This window comes from Neomonachus schauinslandi, chromosome 13, assembly GCF_002201575.2.
Source record: "Neomonachus schauinslandi chromosome 13, ASM220157v2, whole genome shotgun sequence".
Taxonomy (NCBI): domain Eukaryota; kingdom Metazoa; phylum Chordata; class Mammalia; order Carnivora; family Phocidae; genus Neomonachus; species Neomonachus schauinslandi.
The window spans coordinates 59,868,904-59,884,882 of record NC_058415.1 but is presented as its reverse complement, the minus strand read 5'-3'; the positions used below and the strand labels follow the sequence as shown (position 1 = coordinate 59,884,882).

Sequence of the window (15,979 nt, the reverse complement as noted above, 5' to 3'; positions counted from 1 at the left end):
CATGTGATGCACGAGGGTCGATCCGGAGCAGGGGTACCCCGTGGAGGCATGAGATTGCCAAAGCAGCAGCGAAAATCAGAAGTTTTGGATCCAGAAATGGAAGTAGGTTTGGAGGTTGGTGTTAAAACCCTTCCATTTCGAGTGCACGGTTGGCCTGTCTGATTTCAGGAAGCAGACCTTCCATGGTTTTGGGGGATGAAGAGCAATCTCCGAGGAGGAGGGGTCTTGGGCTGGTGTTCCAAGGAAGCCCAGTAGTAGTAATTTGAATAACAGCCACATCTCCAGAGTGCTTTCTATGCGCCAGGCCCCATTCTAGACGCCGAATGCACATGAATTCATTTAACTCTCATAACATCCTTCCAAGGTGGATACTGTCATTCCCCGCCCTCCAGAGATGTGGAAACAGGGGCGACTTGCCCTGGGTCCTCCCGCTGGAGCCAGGCCTCGGCCCCAAGCAGTCTGGCGGAATCTGTGTTTTCAGCCACTACACTGTGCTGTGGAACCTGTCACTCACCCGGACAGGGCTTTGCCTCCCTCCAGGTGGATGGTACATGCAGTCAGTGGAAGGTTCATTGTACTAGTAATACAGCCCCGAACTTCTGAGTCTAGTCTGCCCCCATCCCTGGCATCTCAGGCCTGGGTCCTGGTGGCTTCCACGCCGTGATGTGGGAGAGGTCTGGCGGCACAGCCAGGCACGCCCACCACTGGCTGAGTAGAGGTTTTTTTGACCTGGGAATGGAGGCCTCGTGGGCCACACGTCCCTACTGAGCTCTGCCGCCCTTATGCTTTGGAATCGAGTGTCAGTTCTCAAGCAAGCCCAGCGAGGAAAATGAGAGGTGAGGGGCCTGACGGCCAGTGTCTCTCGTTTCCAGTTAGGCTTCTGCACGCCTGTGCCTGCCTCTCCCCGCCCAGCTCCACCCTGCCCGGAGGGTCTGAGGCACCTCTCCTTAGACACTCTTGGAGGTGCCATCCCATGGCAGCCAAGAGCATCCAGAACACACTTCCACCTGCCTCCAGCTTCCTCTCCCAACCGGGCGCCCTGGACAGTCCACCTCCCCCACATACACCTTGTGCTTCCAGCTCCTGTGCCTTTGCTTCAGTCCTTCCCCCAGCAAATGTCCACTTTCCCTGCCGCACCACTGTGCTATGACCTCATGTCCAGATTCCTTAGAAGTCCCTCCCAGGCTTCTCCCAGCTGAGTGATAGTAATCACATCTGCTCTGGCCCTCCCTTGCCAAGGGCTTCTTGAAGACCAGGATCGTGTCTCCCTCTGGCTCTTGTGCCAGGCATTCGGTAGATGCCTGGCTGGGTGTGAGGAGGGGTGGATACCAGCGCTGCTGGAGGAGGCTGGGTGCACCAGGGATGCACACGGATTTCCTCGGCCTCCATCTCCCAGAGACCTCCTTTTCCTGTTCCTCAAGGGAAGGTAAAGAAGTAAAGGTTTCTTTTCTTCTAGTTTTTTTTACTAGTAAAAGATATTTACCATGAAGTGTGTTACACATTTTTTCATTTAGATGTATATCTGTCTGCTTCCAAAATAGAGATTTGAGGTTGTCCATCATTTTTTAAAATGTCTATAATGAGGCCATTATAATAGAAATCAAAGTCCATGTAGAAGGAAGGGCGAATAAATCTGTACAGTATCTAAGACAACATACTCACTGAAGTTAAGCAAAATTAACCCTGAGCTTCCTGGCAGCCAAAGCAAAGAAAAGGAGGGTGGGAAGGCAGTGGCACAGAGCTGGTGAACCCTGGAGTAAAGTGTCGCTTGTTGCTGTGGACTTAGGGAACTGTAAACCCTCATCCAGTCTCTTGGAGTTTGCACCAAGTTCTGTCCTGGGCCCCTCACTCAGACAATCCCCTGGCCCTTGCTTCTCCACCCCGCCGCAGCCCTTTGTCAGCACATCTGCCTCACCTCCCAGCTCAATGCCTTTGGTGAGTGCTCCCAGGGTCCCTTCCAGATCTAACATACTCTGATTCTAGAGAAAGTGCTGATTAATTGATTAATTGATTGATTATTTTTTTTCTTTCTCTATATGTAATTCCACTTGACAACCTTTCTATTCCAGAGGTCAACAGAAATCCCCACCCTGTCAATTTAATGTTTCTGCTCCCTGCTGAAGAGGCATGAAATCACAGCCTGCCACTGATATTAAAGGTCATTTTCCATGAATTTATAGATGGTAATGTCCAGATAACTTGTGACTTAAAACATATGGTCACCAGCTCCCCTATTAAATTAGTCTCTCGACCCTCACAGATCAGTCTGGGTAATAAGGAGGGTGGGCCCAGTCATTAGGCAGGAGACAGTGACGTCTGGTGAGCTGGCCTGGTGCAGCGGCCCTTGACTTCCTGGGGCCCTGGGCGAGCATCTCTGGGGAGAGAAGATGCTCCCGAAATGAGCATTTTCTCAGGGAAGGGCAGCTGCTTCCGAAATGTACATAGCTCCTGGAAGCCCAATCTTGCTTCAAACCATATTTACTTTCACGGTCTCCTGTCTTAATTACATTTTTTCTTTCCTGGCGTCCCAATTCATTATTTAAAACAACTTTCAAAAATAATTACACAATAATTCCTTCCCCCGTGCACAGTAGCTGCTTACCTATGTCAGGTTGTCGGCTCTTTATTCATGCGTAGCTGTACTGAGAACATTGCTGTCATCAGAGTCTGCGTATTGTGGGCAAAGTGTGTGATGACAGTGCTCAGTAATTCCTAAACAAGGAGTAGCATTCCCTTTGGGGCCTCATCCGCAGTGGCCAGAACTTGTTTAGAAAGCCCACGTTATGCAGTTTGCTCAACACATAAACAATCTTGTATTTTACTTTTTAACTTAGCATAATTTCATGCACGCTTTTCCATGTAGCTACATAATCTTCCGATTTATCATTTTAATGGCTGCTTAATATTCCATCTAGTTAGCATGCCATAATTTACTTAACTGTTCCCTATTGTTGCAGCCTTAATGAAAATTTGAATTCACCATGTACTACAGGGGGAAGCTCATTTTAATGATTACCATTATAACATTCCTTGCCCTAACTGCATGCCATTACTAACCCAGCTTTAGGAAGGCACAGATGCCTTTGGAACAGTAAATTCTGTATGAGAGGTGTAGGCACAAGTCCCTCTGATTCAATAGCTAATCTGTTCACTGCACGTGTTTTCCTTTTATGCTGGTGTTTATATAGAATATCCATCTCTTCTGCATATTGTGTAATACTAAACTATATGCATTTGGCGTATTGCTCCACATACTTTATCACTGCTCTCAGGGACTTCCAAAAATTAACAGGAATTCGGGGGTAAGGAGTGAGTTTCTGGCTGTCAGTTGTCGTTCATTTTTCCCACCCACACTCATTGAATATCTGCTTGCAGCCAGGCTCGATGAGGGAGAGAGCAAGGGCACACCTGATTATTGGCAGCCCACAGATGTGCATCTGTGAATTGCTTTGTGGCACCCAAGATTAAATGGTGATTCTCACGCAAAGTGCCTTGTAAACTGTAGAGCGCATTACTGGTCGCTGGTCCTGCTTGTAAAGTAGGGTGAAGAGGAAGATGGTTTTCCTGGGTCAGTCAGTGCCCATCAGCTGCAGCCCCACTGTCCTCAGACGTCGGAATTTTCCAAGGACAGGAGGCTAGACTGCACTCGTAGAACCAGTGAGAGTAACGCAGATGACAACCCCACAGAACAGATAGTTTGGTCGGTTTAGTGAGTTACAGAGTCATCTATGGTGTCTTACAGTTGGTACTCACTTTGAAGTGACCAAGTCCTACCATTTACAGCTTTTCTCTTTTCTTCTCCCTCCCCCATAAAAAGGGAAACATCATCCTTAAAACTAATAAATGATCCCAGTTTACTCAGGGGACCCAGTAAAGCCATGTTTTGCCAAAGTATGGGACATCTTCTCGGAGGGGATGGGATTTTAGGAGCCCTGAGAACCATATAGCGAGAAGGCTTTTTCCATTTTGTTCCTCTCTCTTTCTAAAAAGAGAAAGTGACTGTTTGCCAAAGAAAGTATCTCTGCGTGCTGCTTGCACCCCCACCGGCTCACTAGCACTTGCGTGTGTCCCTTCTCAGCGGAGGGAAAGCGGGCCTTGTGCTAGCTCCCCAGCGGGCTGGAGGGCCTACCTGCTTGGTTTTGTTCTCATTCCTTCTTTTTACGCTTATCAACTATTTGTAGTAAAGGATAACAACTCGTGGGTGGTGATAATAAAATTTTTATCATAAATTTATTAACTCTAAAAAGTGAGGCAACATAAGTAAAAATAGAAAAGAATAACCCAAGCAGTAGTTGAAAACAGCAAAATCATGAAGTTGCTGTGTGAGTTAATGAGGTCTGGGAAACACTACCGTAATGTTAGTTAATGTCAACACTAAGCACTGGCACAGCGTCAGCTGGCTTCTGTAGTATCAGGGCGTGTGCATGGGGATTTTTGTCATCCCCGTGAGCTGGCCCTGGAACGTGAAGCCCAGCCTGAAAACAATGTTCTTGCTCAGATGGGCTGACGTCACCGGGTGTTTTGTCAGCTGCTCTTCAAGGTACATAAGTCCCGTGGGCTTCTGCCATGTCTTTATGCCGTTGGAACTCTGATTTGGAGAATGCCTCAAGAGTCCTTTTAGGGGCGCCTGGGTGGCTCAGTCAGTTAGCGTCTGCCTCCGGCTCAGGTCATGATCCCAGGGTCCTGGGATGGAGCCCCACATGAGGCTCCCTGCTCGGTGGGGAGCCTGCTTCTCCCTCTCCCACTCCCCTTGCTTGTGTTCCCTCTCTCGCTGTGTCTCTCTCTGTCAAATAAATAAAATCTTTTTTTTTTTTAAATAGCTCACTCTCAACGACCCTCACCCCTTTAATGTCAAACCTTACCTCTCCCCTCTCACCTCCTTGGACCCAGTGCTCCAGCAAAAGTGGACAGTGAATAGACCTACAGTTTTATTCCGCCTCAAAAAGAAACAAAATTCTGACACATGCTACAACATGGAAGAACCTTACAAACATTATGCTAAGTGAAATAAGCCTGTAACAGAAGGACAAGTACCGTATGATTCTCCTTATATAAGGTGTCAGATTCATGGAGACAGAAAGTAGCCTGGTGGCTGCCAGGGGCTGGGGGAGGGGGAAATGGGGAGTTAGTATTTAATTAGGTACAGAGTTTCAGTTTGGGAAGATGAAAAAGTTCTGGAGATGGGTTGTGATGATGGGTGCACAACAGTGTGAATGTACTTAATACCACTGAACTGTATAATTAAAAATGGTTAAAATGACAAAGTGATGTTATGTACATTACCACAGTGAAACTGAAAGGCAGTGAGCCTGTCCGTCCACTCCAGCCACACCGCCTTGGCTCCCCTCAGTCTCACCATAGAGAATGCCAACCCTCCTATGTTCACTTGTCGGAGTTCACGTGTCGTCACTCTCCCCCTGCCTCATCCCTTACAGGCCCTGCGCTGAGCCCCTTTGCCAGGGGAATTACAGTGATTTAGGTGCCTATTATACCTCTTCTGGAAGCAGTGGGCTTCCTGAGGGCAGCCGCTCCAGTGAACCCTCCCTTCCGTATGTCCCACGCAGGCCCTTCACAAAGTCAAGCAGGTAAAGTGTCACTGTTTGACTCAGAAGCACCCGATTCTAGTATCCTGGCATCCATCTTTGAGCCACCACTGGCCTCTCAGAAATGAGCAGCAGCTGACGTGGATGCCCCCTGTGTGGGGCCTGGTCTAGACAGGCGGTCACCCCTCAGCCCACAGAGGGCCAGGCCTTGGCATCCTCTCCAGAGGATTAAGAGTTTCCCCCCCTTATTCAGCAGTGAAACTGGACACGTGCTCTCAGGTCCCTCGGATGTGCTCAGTGTGTTAGAAGACAGGCAGGCTCTCGGGGAGGCAGAAACACAGGGAAGGGGGTGCTCGTGGGGCTTTGTAGGGGAGAAGATGGTGGCCCTGGGAAGGCTCTTGACTTGTTAGCTGAAGGAAAACTTGAGGATTGTTTGGCCTAATTTCATTTTTCAGGTAGAGAATGGAAGTCCAGAGGATGGGGAACAGTCCTAGTGGGGAAGACCCTATTCATCTATAAAGCAAAGGGGTGAGGGCTCTTTGTGTTCTAAGCTGATGTCAGAACACACCTGGAAGAAATGTGCACATCTGGGCCCTGCCCTTGCAGACTACAATGAACGAGCAGATGGTGGTGGCGGCGAGCCTTCTGGTTCTCTCATTAGGTCCAAGAACCTGAGATCTGTGTGAGGAAGCCTTGCCCTGTGAGAGCAGAGACGCTGCCTTCAGGGGATGGGGAGGGACAGTTCAAGCTCAGAAACAGGGTTCTGTTCTTGTGCAGTTCTCCCCTCTTTGGCTGGTGACAACTCCTGTGGGTGTCACCTGGCAGATCCCAGGTGAGGAAGTACATGCTGCTCATCTGTTATATCTCTGCTTCCTTCCTTTTGGCCTGCAGAATTTCAGAGGCAAGAAAGTGTCCGGTCCCAGCACAAAGGCATCCAATTATACGACACCCCTTATGAACCTGAGGGCCAAAGCATCGACTCGGACTCTGAGAGCACGGTCAGCCCCCGACTGCGGGAGAGCAAGCTGCCCCAGGATGACGACAGGCCTGCCGACGAGTACGACCAGCCATGGGAGTGGAACCGGGTCACCATCCCAGCTCTGGCAGGTAAGGAGCCAGTGGCCCCCCTCAGAGGGGGCTGCTGACCCCACACTCCATACTCATCTTCGGTAAAGGGCGTACATGCACCGTCCCTCCTGCTCAGGTAAACCACAGGACTTCGTTTGATAATCCATTTGGACTGGGCTGTCCTCTCCTCTAGTCCAGCTGGGCCCCTCAAAGATGATGAGGGTCCTGGAAGGAAGGGAGGCCAGGTCAGGCCAAGGGGAAATCCAGGGCTGGCCCCTAGGGCCTCAGTTCCAGTCTCCCTAGTCTTCACAGACGTTCCAGATGATCTCATTGTCTGACTGTCTTTGTCCTGTTGGTAATGCTCTAATTCACTGAAGCCTATTTCAGAAGGAATTTTCTTACAGACTAAAAGAAGACCAATCTGCAAAGCAGCTCGTGCTGGGCATGAGGGAGCCCAGTGCTTCCATCTAGCTGTACAGCTGTGATAGGCCTGCATGCACCAGGGCCACCACGTCTCCTGTCCCAGCTCGGGCATGAAGCCATTCACGGAGCATAGGCATGGGCACATCCTGACCTCAAGCTGGCTCTTGTCCTGGCCAAGAATGACTGAGGTGCCCCCCTCTGCCTTGCTCTGAGACTGGTTCTGCAGAATCTGGATATCTGTCCCAGCACTAAAACTCCTCTCACACAGCCTTTTGGAAAGCTGCCTGCCACATGTGTTAATAGGTCTTAAGCTGATGTGCACACCCTTTGATTCTAAGCCCAGTCTTTAGGATCCATGCCAGGGTTTTGATGGAAAACTCAGAAAAGGCATTGTTTATGATCATGAAAGGTGGGGAACAACCTGAATGTCCAGTAGACAGGCATTAGTTAAATGGAATACCATACAGCCACTAATAGGTGATGTTGACAAAGAGTTTATAATAACTGAGGAAAATGCTTCTGTTTAATGTTAAGAGGTGAAAAGCCCGGGGCGCCTGGGTGGCTCAGTTGGTTAAGCGACTGCCTTCGGCTCAGGTCATGATCCTGGAGTCCCAGGATCAAGTCCCACATCGGGCTCCCTGCTCAGCAGGGGGTCTGTTTCTCCCTCTGACCCTCTTCCCTCTCGTGCTCTGTCTCTCATTCTCTCTCTCAAATAAATAAATCTTAAAAAAAAAAAAAAAAGAGGTGAAAAGCCCGATGCAAAACTCAGATCTAAGAGTTAAGGCATATGAAAAAAGAGACATTGAATGACTCATTTAATTCTTGCCACATTGAAGGTCCAAAAGGGCGAGTTTTTCTTTTCTTTTTTTTAAGATTTTATTTATTTAGCGCACGCATGCAGGGGGGGCAGCAAAGGGAGAGGGAGAGAGAGAATCCCAAGCAAGACTCCATGCTGAGTGCACAGAGCCTGACACGGGGCTCAATCCCATGACCCAGAGATCATGACCTGCGCTGAAATCAGGAGTCAGATGCTTAACCAACTGAGCCACCCAGGTCCATAGGGGAGTTTTTATTTTTAATTTAAGATTCATTTTTGCCTGAGGTCTCCCCTTTTCATGCACAATTAGACCTTTCCTTTCTAGCCCCCAGCAGTGAGGCCTCTGCCCTACCTCCATCCTGATCCCCTCAGTTGATGTTCCAGCCGCATACTACTCACAGTTCCCTGGATGTAGTATGCAGTGTGCAAATCCTATTCCTTCTGCCTAAATGTCCTTCCCTGCCATGGCAAAAATCCTGTACCTCCTTCCAGACCCAGCTTAAATATTGTCATCTCTGTGAGCCCTCCCTGAGACACAGCCGTGTGTCCCAAGGGCTTTTTTACTGCCTCTCTGGGCCTGTTGAGCTTCTTGCACTCAACTCTGGTAGAATGTTTCTTTCATCATATGGTTAATTCTGTTAGATGCTGGTCTCTGCCTGCCAAGCTGTGAGCACCTGGCCAAGAGCCAGAGACAAACATAGTTGTGTGGTTGAAGGTCAGGTTGCCCCTGTGCATTTTATAGCCTCCTGTCTTGCCCTGGCACAAGGGAATCCAAGGACTGCCCCTGTCCCCTGGCGTGGCTAATAAGGGGCTTTACTCCTCCTGGGCATGAGAGGAGCTGGAATGGGGCCAGTACCATCCAAGAGCTTACTCTTTGCAAACACCATTTTGATTAAAGGGCTTATGTGGCAGCTCTCCCAGACATCTAGAGCCCTTGGCATGAGATAGTGTGATGGGGCCTCACATTGGACTGACCACCTGCAGGTCAATCAAGGGTGATGTTACCTTTGATGCTCTAGTTTGGTCTGGTGCCATGCTGCTCAGAACGTGGTCCCTGGACCAACAGCGTTGCATCACCTACGAGCTGGTAGGAAATGCAGGGTCTCGGGCCCCACCCCAGACCTACGGAGTCAGTCTGTTTTAACAAGGCCCCCAGGTGATTCACATGCATGTTAAAGTGAAATGCACTTAACCTATAGGACCTTAACTGTTCAAAAGGCTCTCGGACCAGAACCTGCCCGCTTCTGCCCAAAGGGGGTTTTAGAACTCTTGTACATTCTTTACAAAGGATCACAAGGTCTCAGCTAGAACAGTCTCCTTGTAAGTTTCTGGGCCACAGATATCCATTCTGGACTTGGCTTCATGTCACTGTGTTGCTGTCACAGGTGTCATTGTAGATCTGCTTCTTAGGGTGCCGATAGAAGACAGACTCAGAATCAGGTCCTCGTCTGTGTCTCATCAAGTCACTTGGTTCTATGTGGCCTGCTCCCAAGTATATACTGGCTGTCCTCTTCCCAAGAAGCTTTTGGTTTGGTTCTGGTTTCTGGGGCATAGAAGGAAGCTCTTTCACTCGGGCTGGAGGGATGCTGTAAGCACCAGTCTTTAGTCATGACCGGATGCCTCCCCGTGTCTGTGGACAGAGCCTGTTGATGTAGTGTTAGTAGGCGAGGAGCACCCTTCGGTATCCTAGCCCAGAGTGAAAATGGAGTGAGAGGTGGATGGGCCACCTTCCAGGTAAGGAGGATGAGTTGAAACAGCACAGTTGGATAGCTCGAGTGCTGCCATGGACTCGTTTGTAAACCCAGAAGTGTGGCTGCCCGGGAATGAAGAACAATGTCCCACGTGCATATGTAGTGTTTGTGCACATGCATGGCTATGTCCGTATGCATGTGCTTTGTCATTGGTGTTGTCAGGGAGCAAGGCAGTGCTTGGCTAGGCCCTGTCCTCCATGCAGTACCTGTTTGAAATGTGCCACATGGTTTTTCTAGACTTTCAGGAGCTCTCTGATAGGCCCTGGGGAGTCTGGGGTGCAGGATCTGTAGCTGGGGAGCATCTGTATGGGATAAAATTGGCTGGGCAAAATCATTACTCTCTCTTTCCACCCTTTGTGTTCTCTGGTTCTGCATTTTTAGCCTGGATGAGGGAACCTGGGCAGTGTTTTCAAATGTCCAAAGGGTGTGGATTGTGAGGGAGCCCCAAAGGGCAGAGCTGGGCCCACCAAGAAGGAGCCACAGGGATTTAGGATCCAGGTGAGCGGTAAGAATGTCATTTATACCCAGAAGTATATGAGCTTCCCCTCACTGGGAATTTGCAAGCAGAAGCTCAGTTGAGGCAGGATTGCTGGTAGAGGCTTTGCCCAGAAGTGTGGGGGTGGCCTGTCACCTCCAGGATTGCTTCCATGTTTCAGCACCCCACCATGCTGATCATAGACTGGGAGAAGGGAGGGCCTCTGAATTATCTCCATGATTCAGTTATTGCATTCATGGCAAGAGGCATTTCTCAAAGGCGGGCTTTGGCATCTCCATAGAAGTAACCCTTCCCAGCCAGTGGCTCCAGACCAGCCTTTATGGAAGTCAGACCCTTCCCAGCTCAGCCATACTCTGAGGCTCTGGGGGCTGCTGCCTCGGGAAGGCTTGATTATCACTCCCTGGTTGTCGTGAGAACAGCTATTGCATGGTGTGAGGTGGTTCTGGCTTCTTGGGAATGAAAGTCTTCCCACCTCCTAGAATTCTATGGCCAGGTGAGTGAGAAATACCACAAGGTCTTCAAAAAGCCTTGGGCCTTCATTGCCTGCTCTTCCTCCAGGAAGCCGACTGTGGCCTTAGCCAGAACCTCCAGTCACCCAGCACTGGAGTCCCTTCCCACACACGTGGCCTCTGTTGATCCCAGCCCCCTGGTCAGGTTTCTGGCACCTCCGACTACCAGGAACAGGCAGGCTGCAGCTGGGCCATGCACGGAGAGGTGGTGTGGCTTCCATCAAGCTATCAGCCCCTTTCCCCCCTGGCAGAGACACCTGCCTTCAGAGCTGGTGGTTTTAGGTCCTGGCTTGCTTCGACTCACCCCCTGGGAATCTTTACAGCAACAAATTGCAAGGTGGCAGGTGGGTCTAGAAATGGTCTTCCCGCCTAGCCCTAAGCCCCCAGATGCAGCTCTGAGCCCACACAATGGCTCTTTGGAACTCTCTGCCCAGTAGTGGGGCAGGAAAAGCAGCCTCGGGTGATTCCACACTGTCTTGGGGAGGCATGGGTGGGTCTGGAGGGTCTAATCAGCCCTGGGCATTGTGGCAGGGTCTGTGACATGGACAAAAGGAACCTGCACAGGAGGTGGCCACACAGGGAAGGGCAGAGGAGCTAGGAGCATAACCTGGAGAAGCAGACATGGGCTCAGAGTGGCATGGGTTAGGTGTCTTCACATCTCTGAGGGGCCACTGGGAGGACAGGGATTGAACCTGTCGTAGGAACCTTGATTTTCTCGCCTGGGAAATGTGCCCACTGCAGATGGTCCCAGTGAGGCTTAAGGGAACCGCATCACTAAAGTGCTGGCCATTGACTAAGTACTTTCTGTCTGCATTATCTCATCGAATCCCACAGCACCTGCTGGGAAATGAGTTTCCTCATTTTACTGATAAAAAAGACTGAGGTCCAAAGAGAAGGGGCCCATGGCTAGTCAGCCACAGAGCCAGGATTTGAACTTGAGAAGTCCAACTCCAGATCCAAGCCCGAACCCTGGATGTCCAGGCTCCCTGCTGCTGTCAAACATGCTGCACAAAATATGGGTGGAGTCCATGGGAAATGTCACATGCCTTTCATTTGTACAGATTTGTACAGATTTCTCCCTCTGGGAGGCTACCTTACTGGGATGTGTGTGCCCACCTAGAATGGTTCCAGCAGAGGATCCAGGAGGAGCCTAAGTTCTGGAAGTTCGCACGAGGATGGGGGGGTGACCATAGCCATCCCACGGTTAGTCATGCTCTGCCACCATTCAGCACAGGGAGGGGCTCCCACACCATGGCATCCCACTCCTCCTTGTCCAGCTGGGGAAACCAAGGCCCGGAGAGGTGAGGAGAACTGCCCAGGGACCTCATAGTAGAGCTAGTCAGGCCATACACAGAGGATAGATCAACGTTCCCTCTTAATCCAATGAGTAAACAGCCACATCCTTAATAATTTGTAATTGCCTCTGAGAAGCAAATGATCAGAGTGCCCAGGCGGCAGGGCATCCTTGAAATCTTTCAAAGGAGCAAAGGCTTCTCATTTTTTCATTTTCCACTCACTGAAGATTCGTCTCCGTTGAAGCTACTTTTCAGGCAAGACCCTGGATTCAGCCGGCAACAGGTCTACCTCCCAGCAAAGATAGAAGACAGACCTATGACTCAGTGCCAAACATAGTTATTTTGGGAATTTGTCTGTCTTCCCCACTAGCCCCTCAGCGAGGCGCTCTGCCCTCGAAAGCCCTGGTCAGTGTTGTGCGTGCCGGGAGTCCGTGGCGCAGTAGAAGGGGTCAGACAATCCTAAGTCCACGTGCCGGCTTCACCACTCACCAGCCGTGGGGCCGCAGACAGGCTGTTCCATCTCTCTGAGACTTCGTTTTCCCATCTATAAAAGGGGGATACTCATGACTCTTGTCACGCTGTATCTCCACAATGATCAAGGGAAAAGACCTGGATGAAAAGACTTTATAAGCCCTAAAGGGTCACACATGAGAGAATGGTTATTGGTGTTCAGGGAAGGCTTACTGTGTTAAATAAAATTTAATATGAAAACAGTACTCCCTGAAGAGGTACCTGGAAGGCACAGAGGCCCCACTTAGAGAGTTCATTCCTCATTGCGCCCGGCACCGAGCTGCATGGATGCCGTGGGAAGCAGTACTTACGTAGGGGGTCCTAGTCTCCGTTCCTGCAGTAGTTCTAACTGTGAGCCACCGAGTTCTCCCATTCTTTGTTCCGTCCTTCCCAAGGATTGGGCCACTGGTCCCTGGGTGTGAGAGGGTCCCCTCTGTCACCCTCCCCATTCTAGCCATGACACACTTGTGGATTGGTTGCTAGCCCAGAGCGAGTAGGGAAATCACCAAAAGGAAACATTAGATTGTTGGGTCCCACTCCTCAGAGTTCCTGATGCAGTAGGTTCTGGGCATGAGGCATGAGATTTTGCATTTTTAACAGGGTCCCAAGCATTGCTGATGCTGCTGACCTGAGGACTTTACATTGAGCACCTACTGTGTACCTTGTACATGTTATGTGTTAGGTATTAGGGTCAGGAGGTAGAGAGAGGGGATGTCACAGCTCAGCTCAGTGGTAGCAACACCACCTCCTCCAGGAAGCCCTTCCTGGACACGTGCAGTCCCTTCCCCACCCTCATCCGGGGTTGGGCTGGGACCCCTCTGTGCTCCTATCACACCCTGTATGGGGGGGGGGTTGGTTTATAATGGAACAGCCAGATACACACTAGTAGGGGAGATGCTAATGCTGTGTCAGTCCCCCCTTAGCCAGGCACCCTCTTGAGTTCTGACACCTTCCCAGCCTCATCAAGTAAAGCCGAAAGGGCAGAGAGAGGGCAAGGTCCTAGGTATGTCTATTTCCTAAACAATTGTGAGTCATCTCCAAAGCAGCTCAATTGGCTAATTTAAAATAATCCTATTAAGGTAAGGGGGGAAATGGGGAAAGGACAGGAAATTAACATTTAGTGAGCACCACTTGTGAAGTCCTGCAAGGTGGGTGTGGTTTCATTGTCATCACACAGATGCCAGTACTCGGGCTCCAAGAGGATGAGCCCCTTGCCCACAGTCACCCAGCTAATGAGCCCAGGTCAGGCTGACTGCAAAATCTTGGCTCTTTCCACCGCTGCCTTGTCATCTCAAGTGAGGAAAGGGCAGGTCGGATCATTGCCTTTACCTTGTGCTGGTGCCGTGTGCCTTTGGTCACTGTGAAGGCAGAAGCAGTGGCACTCACTCCGTGCTGACCTCGTGACTTGTCACTGTCAAACGCACATGCTGTGGAGCGGGGAGCGCTGATGTTCTGCGCACCAGACACTTTGTCTGGGCTTGCTGTTCCCACCGAGCCCCATGACTCATCCTCGTGCCCTCAGAACAAACAGGCTCAGCCTCTGCGGGAGGTTCCTCAGGGGGTCTTAGACCTGCCACCATCACCTGGCGCGCCCAGACCCCCCTGCCCTCCCCACTGGCCCCAGTGGGGCTCCTGTGATGCTTCCTGTCTCTTGCACAGCTTCCCAGAATGCCTTGGGTCTGCGAGGAAATAACAATTTTGTTTGTATGGGGAGCTTTTTGCTATGTAATGAGTAACAGTTGTAATTAATGTTTAACACATACGAACAGCAGGTCTGCAGAGAAAAGGGGGGTTTAAGTGACTACGAAGAGAACTGGGATCACTCGCTTCCTTTGGCTAATATGTTACTGAGGGACAGGTTTTTCCAGTCGGTTTTTCTACTTGACATGTGGATGAATTCATTTAGTAGCCCCCCCTCAAAAAAAAGAAGAAAAGAGAAAGAAAAACACTAGTGTTTAATAGCTTTGGTTTGTCTACTAATTATATTGATAGATAGAAATGTTCCTTCTAGTGCCTTTGTCTCCTGGATGAAAAAAAACACAAAGATTTGATAGAATCTTTGCTGTTCTGTTTGGCAGGGCAGAAATCTTCATGTGGATAGAGATTGGTTAAGCTCTGTGAGGTCAGAGACTCTGCCTGCCTAGTTCACCCCTGGGCCTGTACCTAGATCCGTGTCTGGCACATAATGAACATGCAGATATGTGTTAAATCATTGAGTAAATCCTGTCTCAGGAAAACCAACCCCATGATTTCTTCAGGACACTAGAATACCTAGGTAATGATGCAGCCTACTCAGGGATAGTTTATTTTCATATCATTTTTTCATGCCATACACCTGTCTTCTCTCCAAAGGAAGCTGAGGGACCTGCAGCTGGAGGGGCATTTTTTGCACAGCTGTTAACTGCCACAGTTGCCACCTCTGGTCTGAATTCCTAGGAAGAAGCTGCGAGTACGTCCCCGCCTGTCTGAGGATTGGCTCAGGCGTCCAGATGCCGTGTTGTAGGTGGAGAGAGTGGTGTGCTAGCGGGTGGCATGCAGCCCCCTGAGAGCCATCCACCTGGCTTGTCCCCTCCTGTCGCTCTTCCTTTCCCTCGCTGCCCTCTGCAGAGGGACGGCAGCAGAAACCTATACACAGCTTGGCTGGGGCTTTGGGGCTCCTGGATGGGGAGACGCGTTTCCACAGATGCCCACCGTGCAGGTCCTCTGAGGCTTGTGGATGGGGGAAGAGTCTAGCCCTAGGATTCTAAGTGATTATCTGTGGGTGTCTGTAGGTGTAAGCATCGGGAAACACGCTGCATCAGACGTGAGCAGGCATTCTCCACCTGACAGGTGAGCCCGGCCCAGAACTAGCAGAGTACACATGAACTCAGATGCCAGAGCCACAGGATCTGTATTTAAAGCCTTGTGCTGCCATTTACTAACAGGGTGACCTGGGGCAAATTGCCTCTGTTTCCTCGTCTTAAAATGAGGTGGAAATTGATCTGAGAGTCGGGACAGTGAGTGCTCAGTGGACACCGGCTTTTGGTACCACTGTCGTTTTGAACTCCTGTTTTTTGACAACATATTGCACTACAGACAGGATTTGTGCTGAACTTGTTAAAGGCCTCTGGGAGGCAGAAGACTTGGGTTGAAGTCCAAGTTCAAATCTAGCTGTTGACTTAGGGCAAATCAGTCCCATTTCCAGCTCTCTGATTCTCATCTGTAAAATGAATTATGATAATAAAGATGGCTTGCTTCAGCAGCTGTAAAGGTCTCTGCATCTGGGTCATTTCACAATTTTCATCAGGATTTATCCTTCAATTTCCCATAGCGGAGCAGCAGCCCTTGGGGTGGGGTCTTTGTACCAGACAGTGGTGCCTGTTTCCTATGGTGGGTGCAGAATAAGGGGACGAAGACACACACCACCCCGCCCTGGCCTTGTTCCAGGGCCTCCTTCCCCAGCCCAGGCTTGGGTGTACATGCATGGACGCTGTTCCTGGAACCCCAGCGGCATCCCGGCGCCTGCCTCACAGCCTGTCCAATGCCCTGCTTCTCAGGGAGTCACCGCTGCCTCCTTTCACAATGAAG

The 15,979-nt window shown here is 50.2% G+C and overlaps 1 protein-coding gene across 2 annotated transcripts in view; it reads left to right on the top strand.

The window, feature by feature from the left end:
- Positions 1 to 15,979, top strand: part of SHB (SH2 domain containing adaptor protein B) — a 133,928-nt gene that overhangs the window by 80,166 nt on the left and 37,783 nt on the right. For both annotated transcript variants that reach the window (XM_021691446.2, XM_021691447.2), the window contains exon 3: positions 6,435 to 6,650. In XM_021691446.2, the coding sequence (XP_021547121.1) occupies positions 6,435 to 6,650 (216 nt within the window). The remainder of the gene's footprint in view (positions 1 to 6,434; positions 6,651 to 15,979) is intronic.